The 18,790-nt window shown below is 41.0% G+C and overlaps 1 protein-coding gene across 5 annotated transcripts in view; it reads right to left on the reverse strand.

Moving 5' to 3' along the window:
- Positions 1 to 18,790, reverse strand: part of SHC4 (SHC adaptor protein 4) — a 64,906-nt gene that overhangs the window by 10,955 nt on the left and 35,161 nt on the right. For all 5 annotated transcript variants that reach the window (XM_075133116.1, XM_048867518.2, XM_048867517.2 and 2 more), the window contains 5 exons: positions 10,789 to 10,852; positions 9,718 to 9,837; positions 7,720 to 7,773; positions 3,433 to 3,484; positions 867 to 993 (listed from right to left, as the gene is read on the reverse strand). In XM_075133116.1, the coding sequence (XP_074989217.1) occupies positions 867 to 993; positions 3,433 to 3,484; positions 7,720 to 7,773; positions 9,718 to 9,837; positions 10,789 to 10,852 (417 nt within the window). The remainder of the gene's footprint in view (positions 1 to 866; positions 994 to 3,432; positions 3,485 to 7,719; positions 7,774 to 9,717; positions 9,838 to 10,788; positions 10,853 to 18,790) is intronic.

Raw genomic sequence — 18,790 nt, forward strand, 5'->3', positions numbered from 1 at the left:
GTTGATGAGTGGACATCTGCAAGGAGATGTCAGAAAGATAGGCTGAGATTTTACGTGCCCCTATGATTTCTCTGCTGTGTCGGTCAGGGTGTATGGAGGGGTAAAGCTAAGTTTCTGCCACTTCCCCACCTACTCCCTGCCCAGCTGCTGTGGGGAATAAGCTCGTGCTTACTCCTGTGTGCCCACACCCAAAGTCTGCACAGCCCTTGGAGAAGCATTCTTACTTGCCCTTACTCCCATGTGCAGGCATATAGTCCAAGTAATAATCTAGCTCCTCTATTTTTAATAATGTAGCTAAGTGCAGAGCTCCAGGTACACCCTTCACACATTCAAATTCCAAGTTGCACTTGTGTTTATTTCAGTATGTGAGGCTGCTCTAAGTTGAAGCCAAAATTCTATCTGGCCTAACAGGGCCAGGATCAGGAGAGGAGAAAGGTGGCTAAAAGTTACTCTTCCCCGCCCCCCGCAGCTGCACTGAACATAAACTTGGAACAGCTGAGGTTGGAGCTCAACGTAAGCACAATATTTAGAGAGCAGAACTTGCTCATTTCACTTATTCTGCCCTTATTTGGAAATGCTCACTTTAACATGCATAATGTAAAATAAGGCTATTTGGAGAAGGTAGAAAAAGGCTGAATTCAGCTCTCAGTTAAACCTGAACAAATGGGAATGCACTAGAAGAAGCAGAACTTGGTCTGCTATATATTGTGTGTACAGAGTTGTTTTTTTTTTTTAAATAAAGTCTGTGTGTGTCCAAAAGAAAGCCAGGCACAATGCACCTTGTTTAGGGGGTCAGTCCCTATAGCATATATCCATCCTTACAGCAGAAGAGCAATATTCGGGTTACTAGAAAACACCACACTGACCTTTCATTGGAAGTAATCGGAGTAGAAGGATTCTTCAAGTATTGCTTGAATCGGAGCTCAAAAGCCTGCCCTATGGTATTTATTACATCCTGAGCCATTCCGTTGGGACATTCCAATATATGGCATGCTACAAAGTGATGCAAAAATGTTTTTAAAACACTATTATTTATTATTTGTATTATCATAGTGCCGAGGACCCTACTGTGCTTGTCACTGTATAAACACAGAACAAAAAAAACTTTCATAAAACATGTTCACTTAGCTTATAAGACTATATTCTGAGAAAGTTCTTATATCAGCAAAATCAGAGGTGAAGTATAGAGGAAATACCTCAGTAATTTGAGGAGACCATGCTGATTTTGCTTCTGATGCGTTAAGAAAGCCACCTTGCATGTGTTTTAATTTTAATATAAATCTACAACTTTGCAAAAGAATCTAAACCTGTGTTTATGTTTTCTGCTTTGTTTTTTTTTTCCTCCCTTGTCTCTCTTCCTCTCATAGTGACTGCTATGCATTAAGAGCCAGATTTTCCAATATCATTCCGGGTCCTTTTAAACCAAAAGTCCAATATAAGTGGCCAGATTTGCTGAAGACTTGAGCATGTTAGCCATATACTGGGCACAGAGGTCTTCTGAAAATCTGGCCCTTATTTAGATGCTTACAAGGAAACTGAAATCTTCAAAAATCTGCCTCCAATTTTGGGTGCTATGCATTTAAAATCTGGCCCTGAACTCCTGAAAATCTGGCAGTAGGTCACTAGATCAGTGGTCTCCAAACTAGGGTGCATGAGATGGTCCCAGGGGGTGCATAGCAGCAGGAGCGCCGCCGGACGGCACTCCACCGTTTTTTTCTTCGGCAGCAGCTCTGCACGTCCACAGCTGGTGTTCCCCTGCAGCAGGTCTTCTGGTCTTCTTCCGTCGGTGGCCCACCTGTGGCAGGTCTTCCGGTCTTCACCCCGGGGGTGTGCGAGCCAAAAAGTTTGGAGACCACTGCACTAGATGGCAGACCAGTCACTAGATGGCACTGTGAGATCACTCTGGCTAGTACAGTACACTACATCCTGCACACAGAACTGCAGACCATGGCTGCCTCAGCTGCTACCAGCCTGAGGCCTAACATTCAAGCCTCAATCTAAAGTCTACTTTCCAAATGGTAGTATAAATCACTAGTGCAATACAAACACAAGCACTGATTTTACAGTGGTTTTTAATATGTTGCCACATTCATACCTGAATGCTTAATACTAAATGTCACTGAAACCACAAATGATTTTTGCAAAAAGAAAAGGAGTACTCGTGGCACCTTAGAGACTAACAAATTTATTTGAGCATAAGCTTTCGTGAGCTACAGCTCACTTCATTGGATGCATTCAGCCATAATTAATTGAATTAGTCATTTTCTCATGTATCAGAATAAGGATGACATAGCTAAGAAATGAGGGTTATAAATATCAGCCCAACTTTCCCTGGAAACAATTCCTTAACCATAGCAGACATCTCAGTAGTCAGCTGTTTTACATACTGTGATCACAGAGACTCAGTAGTCATAAGCAGTGATGATTCCCAGAACCTCCAGCTCTAACAAACATAGCTCCCTGCTACCTGAACTAAAAGGAAATTAGCTAGAGCAGTGTTCGGGGTTTTTTCTTCTGTAGGCCAGCCACTGAAGGGACACATGCTCTCACACCTGAGTAAGGCTCACCAGTCCATCTGCTAGTGGGCTGCTGTACAAATTAGATGCTAGTCAGTACATTGCAGAAGGAAATAGAATTACTCTGACCACTCCAATCCCTCTGGTCTTGTCCACCTGTCTGCTTTTGCACTGCCTGTGAGATGCTCCTGCACAGTTGTGCTAGTCAGTATTTTGCCTGTTGCAATGCCACCAGGAGAACGGGGCTTTTTTTCTAAATCACCGTATTCTCTTGTCAGCAATGGTCATCAGTTGCTGGCTGGCTTCAAAATTTTACTGATGTGACCTGCTGTTCACTGCATAACTGTTCTCAAACAAGTAATGCAAAGGATGCAGTGATGATCTCCACGGATGAAGCAGCAGACCGGTAGTTAAACAAACTAGGTGAATAAAAGTGAAAGCAACTGAATTGCATGGGCTGTAATTCCATTAAGGGATTTTGGGAACATCATAAATTACGAGACAAGATCACCAACACTTTTTCCTCTCCTTGAAACTTCAGCTGGAGCAGCTCAGTTTGCAATGGTGGCAGGGTAAGTTCCCTTCCTCTCAGCCAGCACAGAGGTTGTGTGCAGAGCTGCCAGTCCTGCTTGGGAAGCTGGGAAAGTGGCAGGATGCGAGTGTCTTCTCATTCCTGGAGTTTGACAGTTAGCAGGAGTTAAGTCACGCCTGAAGATTCTCATTGTGGGGCACGAGTAGCGAGGTGTCTAGTGCTGCAGGCCAGACAACACTATCATCCCATTGACCAAATAGTGAAATTATACAGCCCTGAAATGGGCAGAATATCAAGCTGTTCTGTATCACAGGCACATTAAAGCTCATGTAATTGCTCAGTAGAGATAGGACAAAATACTTTAATCTGAAAATATTTTCATACCTCGCTGATTAACAGGATCTTTAGCTACATATGCAACATAGTCTGTTGTATCCTAAAAACAACAAAAACAAACAAATGTTTTTCAAGTGAGTCATTAAAGCACCATTGTCAACAAAATAGTGTAAATGAGCACAGGAGGATAAATTCAGGCACTCCCTTCAGCTTCAGAAATGATACTTACTTAGATGTTTAGGAAAAACAAACAGGAGTCCGCCTAGTTCATTGAAAGGAAGAGTAATTTGTTGTGTACATTGAAGTGCTAATCCCCGTCCCCTGGGCAAAAATGCAGGAATCTCTTTGTTTTACATTCTTTGTATATTAAATAAATTATATTCTGCATTCTCAATTCTGCTAAAGAAGCAGCAGTCATTTAAATGATGATCAGTCAATGGACAAAATTGTCCTCTTCAATTGTTATGCAGGGTTCTAAAGCATATTAGGCCTAATCCAGGAAAGACAAGGGCCCTCTGCTTCAGTGGAAGTCAGTTAGCTCACTTACCTAGGGAAGTTCAAGAGCAGAACACAAACTAGCGAGCCCAAGTACTGCAGAGGGCAGACTAGAATTTTGCCTATTATGCAGATTTTTTCTTAAAAGAACATCTCAAAGAAGAACTAAAATATGACATTCAATGGGCTGAAGTCTGATCTCTATTACATCACTGCGCAAATCCCAGGTAACTCCTCTGAAGTCAAGTGGAGTTAGTCTGGATTAACACTGGTGTCACTGAGATGAGAAGACAGGCCGAAGTATTCAGAGTCTGGTCACGACTAATATCGAAACATTATTTTTTAGTACAAAAACAGCAAATGGTAACTGACATAGCAAAAATAAAACATGTAGAGAATGTACAAAAGCAGAAGAGCCAGTTGATAATTCAGTGCTACAGTAAAATGGTGATGTCATGAATAGCATTATCTTAATAATTAAAGATGCATTTTGTTATCTTGGATCTTTAGGGAAAGAGTGGGGAGAGTGCACTTTGCAATTCAAGGCATGGCTCTCTACAGAAGATGCAATCAACTGGCAGGAAATAAAAGCCCTTGTTTGTAATGCCAGAAGAATAATCATTTAATATTGCTCAATTAATTATGAAAGAAGTAGATCTTGGGGCCAGCATAACTTGTCAATGTTTATTTTAAAAAGCACCCAAATTAACTGTTGTGGATGCAAATGAAGCCAAAATTTTCTTGTTAAATAACTTTTGTGAACTCAGTTTCCTCAATTTCTTTCTCAGATTTTTAAAAGCTCAGACAGAGTCTGGGGTACACTGTCAATTCAAATTAGATGTACAACCACATTTAGCAATTAACTAGAAAAATACCAGATGATTTTGTTGCATCTTTACAAAGTTTACACACATACATGAATGACTTCACTCAGCACTGAAATGCAGCCACCTCTGGAGTAGAACACAGGGGCTATTTCACAGTGCATAACAACATTACACAGTGTAGATGCCTAATCCTGCAAGTTGCTGAACACCTTCCTACACAGAGCTACGCACCTTATAGGATTGGGCTCTGGGACAGGAAGTGAGGAATACCATATCCAATTGAAATTGTAAGAAAAAATTTGGTTCTAATTTCCCAAAATGGCATCTGGCCACCAGGATTCACATCCTTATTCTTATGTAAAGTGCCACTAGTGACCTCAAGAGGGCTGGACCTCCCTTTAACATCTCATGCAAATGGCTCTGGCTCACAGAGCCAGTGCCTCTCATCCATGCTGGGGGCATTCCTTCAGCTCTGACTGAGGCCACATCTACATTACAGACACTACAGTGGCCATAGCTATGTTTCTGTAGTGCCGTAGTGTAGACACTTCCTACAGCCATGGAAGAGGGCTTTCCACTGGTTTAGGAACTTCACCTCCACGAGCAACAGCAGCTAGGTCAATGGAAGAATTATTCCATCAACCTTGCTCCATCTACACCAGGGGTTGGGTTGGCATAGTTATGGCGCTCACTGAGCACTGTAGTTATGTTGTCCTAACTTTTAAGTGCAGACCAGGCCTAAGAGGGAAGAGTGTGACCTACTGAATCACCAGCACCAACTTCTGCAGTACCCTGTGTAGGTGTTCATTAGAGCTCTTCCCTCCAAATACTGACAACACCCACCCCCGTTTATCTTGTGAGATCTGATGACTTCACAGCACAATACAGCTTCAGGCTGAACAAACAAACAAGGCGGCCATGGGAATTCTGCATCTAATTTGCTGAGCAGAGCACTGAAAATGTATCCTAATATTTTCAAAATGGAAAAAGTTATGCAAAATAAGGAGAAATTGTATTTAGAAATCTAAAACTTACTATAAAGTACACCCTATCTAGAAAATCTAAAGATGGGCTAAAGCCAGTTTTTAAAAGTTAAAAACTATTAAGAAAACTGGTTACACTTCCATGTAAATTAGTTAAATAATAGTGCCCTCCCCAGATTCCACCCAACACCCTCCCCAATCAAATGAACAAAAAGCCATAAATCAGTTCCCAAATCAGGTATCATATTATTTCATGGACTCTTCCATTTGAATTCAGGCAGCATGTGCAGAAAACTACCGTCCAGCATACACTGTGTGTGACCTTTTCTGGCAGGCAAAGAATTTGCATGTAACAGCAAAGTAACGTAACTGCTGATGATATGATTCAGAGTGAACTTTAGTGAGCTAAAAGAAAAGGAGTACTTGTGGCACCTTAGAGACTAACCAATTTATTTGAATGAGCTGTGAACCTAAATGCAATGTGTTTTAATTAAAAGGAAAGAGGGACTTAAGTTGTAACATTTGGATCTGGATCTGAACTTCCCCAAAGTCAGAAGTTAGGATTTAAGTCTTTGGATCAGTCCCATCTCTAATGATTCAAAGAACTTCAGAACAAAGAGTCTTGGACCAAAGAATTCCCCACCACCACCACACCTTTAAAAAAAAAAATACAGGCAAGGTAATATTCCTGTTCTCATACCTCCACTATTACCTTATCAGATAGGTGGTACAAGCAGAATTTCAAGGGCCAGATCTGCTCTAGAAAAACTGTGCTCATTGCCAGACCAAAGGTGAGGGGCGAGGATGACTTTAAAGGCACCTGGTGGCAGCCGGAGGCCAGTTTGGCTCCCAGATATGGAGTAGCCTCAAGGTTCAGTTACCACTGTAGTAGTGGCACCCTTAGGTCTACTCTACTCATCCAGGATTGCCAGAGCACAGCCTTCCCTGGCCACACCGCTCCAACCCCAGAAATCCCGTTACACCAAGGGGGCTCGGAGCAGGTCATGGAGTGCTAGCTCTGTTGGCTTTATACCACCCAGGGATTCTCTACACAAGGGGAATGCTCAACTGCCCACTTAGGGCAGCCTTCCATCTGCTTTATATTGCCTGATAAGTTTACATTTTCTAAAGCCAAAAGGGAGAGAATGTACATTTTTGAATGAAAGCTGAGATTCTGGCTTACAATTAAACAGTACTGAGAAGGAGGTTCAGGAACTTCTACTTTCTTTGTCTCATAATGCAAGAGACAGGGGACAGTCAATGCAATTGAAAGGCAGCAAATTCAAAACTGATCAAAGGAAATATTTGTCGACACAATTCAGTTACGCTGTGGAACTCATTGCCACAGCATGCTGCTGAAGCAAAGAATATAATGATTGAAAGAGACATGCATATGGATAACAAGAATATCTAGTTATAATAAATCTTTTAAAAGAAGTTTGGGAAAGGATATAAATCCTCTTTTGCTTAAGGACCTAAGCCAAACTGTAACTATTAGGGATTCGGAGAAGACCTTCCTCTCCCAGGCTGCACAGATTGCCCCACTGCTGCCTACGGCAGGGTATTTTGCACCTTCCTCTGAAGCCTTTGGTACTGGCCATAGTTGATGACAGGAGACTGGACTGAACAGACCACAGATCTGATCCAATCTGGCAATTTCTATGTTCATATGTTCCCATATCTATATCCCCCAAATTAGGGCGGGGGAACTATGGCTGCTGACTTCACAGACCTCCAAAGGCAGGTTGAGCTCATTTTGAAGACAGAGAAAAAGATAAAGACATATTAAGTTCCCATATATGCAGCAAGTCTACAGCAGAGCCAGAAATAGCACCTAAGAGTCCAAAATCTCAGTCCTCTGCTCTAACCACTTTCCTTGTCCTACGTGTAATGACTCAGAAATGTTAAGTACTGTGTAAGTGCAATTTAACCGGAGATAGGAGGGGATGAGGTAGAGTAATTGCAGGTACTTTTAGTCTTGTAATTAATCCTTATGCTTACAGAAATATATCTTACAAATCTGTACTTACTGGATCACCTCCAGAGGCAAATGAGATGGACTGCATGTGGTGGTTGGCAATAATCTGAGAAATACAAGCAGTCAGTTAGGAGTGCCCATGGGCTGTGCATATAGAAAATACCAGATAATAACCCCGCAGAGAAAGTAATACAGGGCCTAGCTCATGAAAACTTGATCCAATAATATGTACATCATATAATTTTCCTATGAGGGAACTTAAAGATGGGAATACACCCAGAAACATCAGATTCACATACAGTACAGCACAATCTTTTACTTCTTAATTCCCAGTAGCCATTAGGGGGTTTTCAAAATGAATTCAGCTGTTGATTTTTTATATGATTAATAAGAAACTAAATATTAAAGTATTTGGATATTAGGAGAATTGGGGCTACGTGAGGAGAGAGAGAGGTGGCTTTACAAATCCGGGATTAAAGTTAAAAGCCAAATGAGTTCAGTTAAATGTCACTGACAGTTATCCATAAAGGCACACAAGAAGTCAGCTGATGGAAGAATATTTTTCTGAACAGGGCTCTCCGATGTTTGTGGTCTGATGATATTCAATCTCTATACCAGTACAGTTCTTTTATTTGTCATAAATCTCTCTAGCTGGATCAGGCATCAATTTTTCTTAGGTTCATGCATTACCTCATCACAATGAACACAGAGTTCTTTATTAGAACCAACTGCAATTGATTAAGCAAGCAGGCAAACAGTGAAATGTGGTGGAAATGAGAACTGAATACATTGGATTTTCAATTTACCAACATCCATAAATAGGGGCTAAAAAGAACAGTGAGACAGTGCCCTGAATTCCCATAATTCAAATTAACTGAGAAAGCATTAGTACATTTGGGACCAGATTCTTTAGCTGGGATTTGGTCCTTCTGCACTCTTGAATGGTGCAATTCCCCTGGGGTAAAGAGAACTCTCCTGGTGCCCTGCACCTTTGCCTCTCCCCGGGTAGGAGACATCCAGAGTGGGGGAAATGTGATAGAGCTCCACTCTGCCCATGATTATCTTTCACTTGCACAGGGTCAACTCTACTAGAGATGCTTTGGCAATGGCAAAACTTAGAGCTGCCTGGCAGCAGCTCTACAATGTGTGACAGCCAGGGCTGGCCCACAGAATCAGGGAGTTAGAACCTAGCTCCCGGACACCACCTGTTCCGTGAAGAAGAAAACCTAGCCCTGTATCAGAAAATACTAAAACCAGTACAAAAGGTTAAGCACAACTAAGGTGGTCATCTTAGGGAGCTGTGTTGCTACTGTGATCCAAGAATAGAATCACATCACAGTTCCAAATCAGACCTCAGCCCCATAGGCATATAGCTCCACATATCCTGCAGAATCAGCAAATGCATGTGATAAGTAACGGACAAGACAGACACATTAGCACAGCCTTAACCCGGCTTTGGACAACTGTGCACTAGCCTAAGGGCTGCTCTAAGTTTTGATAGCTGCCTATGGCTGCAGGATCATTGAGGCCATACCCTGGGATTTCCAGGAGGGGGTGCTATGGGAGATCCCCTGGAAGTCAGGTAAGTAACTCTAGGGCAGCTTTGCTCCAGGGGAACTGACAAACCTCCCTAACACAGGCCAGTCTTATGACCCATTATTGTTATTAAATATTTATTTTTGATAGTGATAAGAGACTCCAGTCTGCACTGCAGCCCTATTCGGCACCATTCAAGTGAACAGGCAGAGGTATACACATACACTCACAGAGACACTGTTTGTCAAGTGCTATGGGATGCTTCCAGATGAAAGACACTAGTATAAACACAAAGTACATGTGACATCAAATTTCTCCACCGCTTTTTCCCCTTTAAATTCAGAGGCCAATTCTGGCTTATCTTTACAAGGCTTACAACCTAAACCTGAATAGTTTTGCTTTCCCTGTCGAGCACCTGTTTGTTCTTAAACCACAGCTATCTGCACCTAAAAGAGGAAGAAACATTAATATGGATGGAAGGATACCTCAGAAAACAGACCTATAAAGATCCTACCTGCTGGGTATCAACATTCATCAAAGTAAGGCTGCTCATGGAGATGATCAGTTTTATATTCATGCCAGAAAACTGAAGGTTACTTTTGCCAAGCACAGAAGACAGAAATTTAACTGGAGGCTATAAAACAAAAACAAACAAACAAACACTGTAAACTTCATGTATCTCAGACAGCCTTATACCCAGGTCAAGTAGATTTTATAACCTACGATTATCGTTTCCAGAATTTGTACAAAATAAAGACACAGATGTTAAGATGTTGATCATACTCAGATGGGGCTTTTAAAGGTAAGAAGTACAGGCTATGATTAAGATTTCATCATATCTGTATGCAACATTCCTGTATGTTAATAATGATAAACTAAAAACTTTAAAAAGCAAAACACCGAAGAGCTATGTTCGTAAGTGATAGAGCTGAGTGAATAATTCATAACGAGTAATTTATCCACTTAATTCTGCTTCTTTTCTTGGGGACAAAATGTTTCTGAGTCAATGAGGAAATTCTCCAATGTATTTGTTTCCCAGGTTATAACAAAAATGTGGTCAGTGAGAGTTATCCTCCCTACGGCACTCCAGAGTTCCTGACAGAAATCTACAACTTCCAATTAACACAGGGCAGCACAACATGGAGTGCTAATATCACTCCTCGCTGAATCAGTGAGGGATGGTGACCACTGTCCACTGTCATCCTGGTAGTTTTTAAACTTTTAATCTAAAGAAGATCATCAGGGAAAAGCTGCAATTAACTCAGTCTCCTTACTAATCAAAAACTCTGTTTTGTTTTTCAATCAAAACCTGATTATGGCAAAGCCCTGGGAATTGGGATATCTGGGTGTGAACAGAAGCGTCAGGCAGGGTATTAACCTTTTAGGGCTCCAGGACGCAGTACTATTATTGCTTATCAAATAATGAGTAGTTTTAAATGGTGTATTGTAAATATTCTTGTTTATAACATGTAGTTGAACTAAACTTGCATGAATTCCATGGTGGGCTGAATCCTGCTAGGGAATCATCTAACCCATAAAAAGCAGCTATAAAAAGGAAAACATGTCCCACTAATGCAATATTTACCTTCCGTTTTTTTATAGCTCCATTTGTTCCTGATACAGCTTCGCACAGTCGGCTTATTGCTTCCCTGCAGAATAAAAAAGACAGCACAAACTATTGACCATTTAACAAGCATCCGCTACAAAAAGGTCAGGAGACTGGTGATTTATAGGTTTCAGAGTAGCAGCTGTGTTAGTCTGTGTCCGCAAAAAGAAAAGGAGTACTTGTGGCACCTTAGAGACTAACCAATTTATTTGAGCATGAGCTTTCGTGAGCTACAGCTCCCCACTGTATTTTTCACTGCGTACATCCAATGAAGTGAGCTGTAGGCCATGAAAGCTTGTGCTCAAATACATTTGCTAGTCTCTAAGGTGCCACAAGTACTCCTTTTCTTTTTGGTGATTTATAGTTACAGTTCCACCCTTAAACATTTAAGGCTTCTAGCAGTTATCTTAGTTTGTTTTTACTGTCCACAGTACATGGTGAATATTTCACAGGAGCAGTAGTTGTGTCTGACTAGACTCCAAAACTGCCCCAGCTAGTTACACTCCCCTACCTGATGGCCAGGCTAGCTAGTTTGGGTGTATGCTGTACCTTACCAAACTCAAACTACGATTCTCATGGGCAGCTTCTGCACTAGAAATTTTGTAACCTTTTTCCAGGAGTGGTGGCATCAATAGTGCAAGAGCTATTGTCTGAGTTGCTAGATTTGTCTAAGTAGGAAACTGCCCTCTATAAATCTCAGATGAGTCCATCTCTGCGTCAGAACAATGTATATGAGTCGCAAAATTGGAATCTGGATTTCAAAGCCTCTCCTCTTCAAATGTGGGGTAGTTTGGATCTTGAGTTTTGATGTGGTGCATTGTAGAAATAAGGACCAGAGGGGAAATCCAGAGCTGGCTTCTGCTTCTACTTGTCCTCTCTCAAGGTTTTTCAGCTCTGAGTATCAGTTCAGATTTCTTTGTCTAATAGGAATTTCCCACGGTAAAACCCCTTTTCTCACTTTCAAGTATTCTCTTTAGGCACTTCCCATTTATGAAAGCAGAACGGAAGGGTATAACTCATAAATCACTTACAGTGCTTACTGGCCTACATCAAAGACAGATAAATTACACACTTCATATAGCAAAGTGGCATGCTTATTTATTTTCCACACTTCAACAAAGAAACTTCTGATTTAAAATCACTCCGATTATCACATTTAATATGCAATGTAGCATTTAATTATCCTGATCCAGGATGGCACAGTTGCTGGGCAAAATAATGTATCTTGCTGAAGGTCATTAACATCTCACTTACTGATGGCTTAATGTTTTGGAGCCAATGAAAAAAAAACCCTACTACAATGAGAGGTATTCAGCACAAGCACATCTTACTTTATTGACCTTTTATCTGGGGTCTGTTTTAGACAGCGTGAATATGACAAAATGTCAGCTCAGTCTCAAAACAGCAAACATTCCAAAATCAAATGTAATCCCCTTGTCTTGGTAAACAAGCAATAGTACATGTGAGTACAGCAACTTAGCTATTAAAGGACCTGATCCTGTGAAGTGCTGAGTGCCCTCTGGTCTCATTGACTTCATGAGACTTAAGGGTGCCAGTTACCTTGCAGGAGGTGCTCAGCTTCTTGCAGGATTGGACTCAGTTACTTCCATCTCCAGCTGACCTCTGGCATTCGGGTCACAGGGGAAAGATGAGCTGTCATCTTAGAATGTTATAAACTAAAGGTGTGTGTGTTGGTGACTTTTTTGTATTGCATAGCAGATATCCAGGTGTAGAGCTATACTGTGCAGAAGACGGAAGCTAAAGCCCCCTTGAATTGCTTGTTCTGATTACTGCCAAATCAACCCAGTGTGCTTGTCATCTTCTGTATGTGACGACTTTAATTGGCTCCTAAAATGAGGCCAGTTTGCTCAGGCGTTTTCAGAACATTCATCGATCCAAAAAATCCTAAAAACATATTAATCACAACAGTGCTCAGGGCCAGATTTCTAAAGCCCAGACTCCCTATATGGGGGCAAGATAAAAGTCAGGCCAGGGACTCATTCCTGACCCCAGCTACTTTAGGACCATACACTGTAGCTTCTTCTGTGCTGGCTCTAAGGGTGTTAGTACTTGATGTTAATAACACAGTTGGCTTGGTATGGCTTTTCCAACGGTTTCATTTTTAAGGACTCCATGACAGTGTCACAAAAGAAGAACTAAGTGAAAAAGGGATGCTTTGAGCTTAGGTGAGAAGAAATTTAGATGGGCTGTGATGACAGAGAAATTCACAAGGTGGCCACAAATGGAGTCCTATTGATAAATGTGTCATTAAAAACCATTGAACCCACATGTCATTTTGCAGAAGAAAAGAAAATCTATAACAAATTTCCTTCCATCAGTCTCTCCTCTTTACTGTACATTACCTACCCTGATTAGAAGCAGTGATCTTGCACCAGCTTCTTAATGGAAGCAATGAAAGTAGATTTTTTCCCCCCTCACATGTCTGCTTTCCCTCTACCAGAAATGCAGCTAAACTGAAAGCTACATAGCTCTGGCCCAGAGTGTTTATAATTTCTAAAATACTCCAGGAATAATTTGAACTCTAGCCTTCTAGTTTTCATAACCGTAAGACAAATAGGGCGACAGAAGCTCATTGTAGTTTATTGCTTTTATATGTTATTTCACCGGACGTCTTCTTTTTAATTGTGTCTTAATACAATTGTTTATGATGTACTGCAGGTGATGTGTGGACTTAGTGTACAGGTAATGAAAGCATTGTGGGTCCAGGGGCTAGGGTACAGGACTAGGTCTCAGAAGAAAGGAGTTCTGTTCTATTTGCTGTATGCATTCTGTATAACCTTGGACAAAGCACTTAACTTCTCTGCACCTGTAAAATGTGGATAAAGATACTTAGCCACTTTTGAGAAATGTTTTAAGATCTATTGACTATAAGCCCTGTATCAGAGCTAAGTATTATTATGGCTATTTTTTTTATTAGAACGTCCTACTTCAAGGCTGAAGAAGAGAGGGATTGAGACTTGTATACTTATACCCATGCAGCTCATTATAGCACTGGCACAAGATCGTTCCCCTTTTCCTCAACTCGTTAGACTGCAACTAGTTACAATGTGTTGCATGAGCCTTTTCCCAGACACCCAATTAATCCCTGGTAAGAGTAATTCAGTTGTAGGAGACCACACCTCTCATGTCAGATTTTTGTAAACTCCTACTTTAGTACATCAGCATGCTGATAAATGAAACAGCTCATAAGTTAGCTCTAATACATCTTCTTCTACAGCAAATGGCAAGAAGTGTGATCATTCAGTCATTTCTTCATTAACATTACTCCTAAGGCTTTGCTTTAATGCATTCTTGTCATGTCTATGTCATATGTATCTACCCCCCCTCCCCGCCCCCAAACCTTTACTATGACAGTCAGGACCTTAGAGGCTGTCCCAGGTGAATTATAATTTACACAACTGAATTTCTATTCTTTGTCATTTCTCCTACACGCTCACAAGAAGAAAACATATGAAAAAGCCTATTGGATCCTTTCTCTGTTCTTGTTGTTTGGTTCTGGCCTCTCTTGACAATTGTCAGGAATGCACAGTCTGTAGCATAAACACCACCACTCACATCTGGGAACTCAAATATTCCAAACCACGGAGAGGCTTTTGCACTCACCAATGAGACAAACACTCACACATTTGCACATGCCTGAATGTGCACATTTGTATGAAGGCCCAGATGGAAGGAGAGAAGGTTCACATTATTTAAAGACATTCAGGAAACCCATTTACCTGCCATTTGACATGTAAAAATCCAAATGACACATTGTAATGGTGAAGCAGGACTTTTTCATGATGCACCTCTGTACTATACACACGAGGCCTCAGGAGTCAGCGCATGCAGCTAGAGAACCACTATTCTGATTCCAGTGAATCATTTGACACTTCACAGCTGCATATACATTATGCCTGTATTCTTTTTTCACATGAGGATTATTTACTAATCATTATCTTATGAAGGATCATTTTCCATTGCACCAATTCTGGTTACAAAGGCATTATACTCTTGGTGTGTCTCCGTGCCTTGGGTAATTTTCTTAAAAAAAAACAAAAACAAAAACAAAAAAACCTGTTACAGGCTGTCTCTCATCTAGGAGAGATCAGGAAGTAAATTAAAACTTGCAAGTTCAATTTTGATTTTTCCAGTCATAGTTTATTATTCAGAAAGGGACAAAGTGGTTAGGAAAGTTGGCTACCTTTGAGAGAGAGAGCGTGAGAGAGAGAGAGAGAGCTCACATGCACAGATACGTGCTGAGAAAGCTCAGTTTCAAAAAGAAAAAAATAAAATACAAATTAAAAAAAAATTCAAGAGAGTGCACATCAATAACAGCCTGTGGGCTTCAGTCTCAGAGTCTAGTCCAATTAGTGCTTGTGGTCCAGTTGCATTAGGAGAGAAAGCTATTGGTACAGCAATAATGCTAATATAGAATTAGTACCGATGGAGTACAGTCCATCAGATAAATTGCCACCTGGAGAATAGTGTAATGTCAATGATGGCTTTCAAGCTAGAGAAAACCAGACATACCACTCAACACTACCAATGGCAGCCTCAAAGGGTGAGTAGCAAAATCCCAGAGCTTAGGGAGAGCTAGTAAACATACACTGGAACAACCTACACTTCAGGAGGAGATACACACTTAGGGTATGACTTGCAAATAAGCTGAGCATGATACCTGAATGGGCCAGATCCTAAACTGGTGTGAACTGATAGATCACCATTGGTTTCAATGGAAATATGCCAATGTGTACCAGCTCAGCATCCAGCCTTATGGGTTTTGAACATTAATGACGTTAATGTTCAACTGAACTTTCATTGTAAAGGAAATCTTGAGTAATTAAACTTAAAGGCTATCACGATTAAGAAGAGAAGTAAATTCAGCGGATATACTCTGCAGGGAATGAAAGACTTTGGACGGATGAAAGTGGAAGACAAGCACATGTGCATTTCAGCAGACTAAACAATGCATTACCATAGCATGGGCCAAGCTCTTAGCAATGAGAATTGCCAAAACAATCACCTAGTTTAGAAATAATAAGCACTAAACCCTGCAAGCCATGGCGAGAAATACAGTTAGGAAGGCCAATAAATGATTAATATGAAAAACCTGTGAGATTCCTAGCCACAAAATCAACCTTTAAAATGGTAAAAAAAAAAAAAAAAAATGTTCATCTTGCATTCTAGGTCAGTACTAAAAGAAACCAAACTGGCCTGACATCGTATAAATTAACCAATCAGGGTTATTAGCCTACTTCCCAGCAGCCCCAGATTTTGCGGGACTGTCCATCTTCGAGCCCCAAACCCCCTGTCCTAGCTGAAGTGACTCAGATCCCACAGGGCTGGTTCAGCTTAGCTCCTGGCATTGTGACCTGGGCCCTGGAGCATGAGGTTGCAGTGCTACTTATTCAGATTTGGCCTGGTCTGCTGTCCATTCCCTGTCCTGCAATGCCTGGAGCAAGGAGCCAAGCCCAGCCAGCCGTGCCGGGCAGGAGCCAACACTGCAGGGTAAGGTGGAGTGGGCTCTCTTTGCAACTCCCCCCTCTGCAAGCGCCTCCCATCCCCCAGGGCAGGACTCATCTTAAAATGTTGGGAGGCATGGACTAGCCCAGAACACCGAGGCTGGTTATATAGCAAAAGATGCAGAGACACTGGCCAAAATCAAAAACAAGGAGATTTGGCAACAGATGAACAATTGGACTCTTCAGCCAGGACAGTCTATACAGAATGAAGGAGTCCAAAGCAAAATTGATAACAATAGATCCCAATCTTGTACTAGAAAATGAAACCTTGGGAGTACCCATCCACACAAGCAATTTTCAGCAAAGGGGAACAAAGCAAAAGGAGGATAATTACTCAGCAGTTTCCATTACCTGTACTGTTCAATGTAGAAAGAAAAGGAGTACTTGTGGCACCTTAGAGACTAACCAATTTATTTGAGCATGAGCTTTCGTGAGCTACAGCTCACTTCATCAGATGTACATCTGATGAAGTGAGCTGTAGCTCACGAAAGCTCATGCTCAAATAAATTGGTTAGTCTCTAAGGTGCCACAAGTACTCCTTTTCTTTTTGCGAATACAGACTAACACAGCTGTTCCTCTGAAACCTGTTCAATGTAGAACGCCTAGTCCCTTGTCTCATGTATTGGCTGCTGGGTATCCATGGATGGCATTTTAGATGATCTAACCAGCTTTCCAATACATAAAATAGTTTCCTCAAGCTAGCCATGATATGTCTGGCTTTAATTTGAGTAATGACAGATTTTACAGCTCACTAATATTGTGCTAAGTTGCTTATTTCAAGCACATCTAACGTGTAAATTACATAATAATGACATATTTTTAAGTTAGTAACAAACTTTTCAGCATATGTGGCTGCACATTTATTTTGATAGTTATGAAAAATAAATAATGGGATAACACCTGATTTATATCCTAAAGTATTTCTAAGGTACAGTACAATTCAATAGGACAGATATAATTACAACATAAATTGCACCATAGATTAGAGAGAAGAAACCACTGTGGATATACCCCTGCTATGATGAAATAGCACTTGTTATATTGATAGATTTCTAGAAGCAAGTTGATTTTAGGTTGCTCTTTCAGGAACACATTTTCAGCTGGCATCAAACCAGCCTCCAATTTTGTACCTGCCATAGGACATACACCTGAATTAGTGGATGTAGATGTGATAGTTAGGCTCCCAGCAGTCCAGTCCACATATGCAAAATGGATGGAAGTGCAGTTGTGTGGACACAAGAACTCGTATGTACATTTTTACGCTTAAAATCTGAGGCTGTGACTGAAAATGCGGTCCTTGTTATCACATTCGGAATGAAACGATGTGATTCCACTTTACACTCTACTGCAGTTTTTCCTCAACTGGTGGGTCCCGAAAGGCAACCGAGGGGCTGAGAGGGATTGAAAATTTTATTACAGTCAAAAGCAAAGAAAATCTTGTTTCCAACTCTCTGCACACCCTTATCCTTCCAAGGTAAATATTCTCTATCAACCTCTCAAAACACACACACACCCCAACTCAATGGGCTTATCATCACTGATATGTTTTTAACTCTCACCTTTTCTAATAAATATAAGGAGGTTGTGGAATTTTTCTTTTTCTTTTTCTTTTTTTTTTTTTACTTCAAATAGGGGGTAGCCAACCTGAAAAGGATGAGAAACACTGTTCTACAAATCCTAGGGTTTCAGCAGCTCTACTATCTGCTGGATTGAAGGCGTCTGAAATTCTAGGGAGCTTAACAAAAAAAGGTCAAGCTAGCTGGCTGCTACAAACCTGTTGAGTGGAAAGCAACTTCCCAGCTGTGTGGGACTTGTTCTCTGGAGTCTGACTCTCTAGAAGAAAACTTGTTGCAGAATTTTATTTTATTTTTCCTTTTAATTTAAAGAGAAGAACTCACAACAACAGTAGACCACTTTGTTTATTGTTTCTCCAAACGAGAGTAAAAGAAGAGACGTGGGCTGATGTAAGTGAATAAGAATGCTGTTGAAATTTGCTTTTAAGCATCTAAAGGCCTGCCTACGCCATCTAACAGAAACGGATTGTGTGGCTCAACAAAGTAGAAAGTAATCATCCAAACAAAGTCAGCCTTATTGAGCCGGCCATCCCTGTCACCCCACTGCAGATGCCCTTAGCCCCAACAAAGTTGCCTGGCCATTTTCAAGTTTACAAGTTAATGTAACAATCAAAGATCCAGAATCTCTTCCCTTCTTCCCATAAATGTCCAAGTATAATTTCTAATAATGAGTTTGATTTATGAGCGTGAGCTAGGAGATGTGTAACAGGGAACTAGCCAGAGGGCTCAGTGAAACCGTGAAAATGCATGTTTATAGTACAACAAAGAGCGGGCAACTGGTTCATGTGAACAAATGACAAAGATTATTCACTTTCCACAGAGTGGGGCCCCAAACTAAAACTGTGGCTCTGAACACTCTTGGACCTTTGAAATAATTCAGTG

This window comes from Caretta caretta, chromosome 10 (assembly GCF_965140235.1).
Source record: "Caretta caretta isolate rCarCar2 chromosome 10, rCarCar1.hap1, whole genome shotgun sequence".
In the NCBI taxonomy this organism is placed as follows: Eukaryota; Metazoa; Chordata; order Testudines; family Cheloniidae; genus Caretta; species Caretta caretta.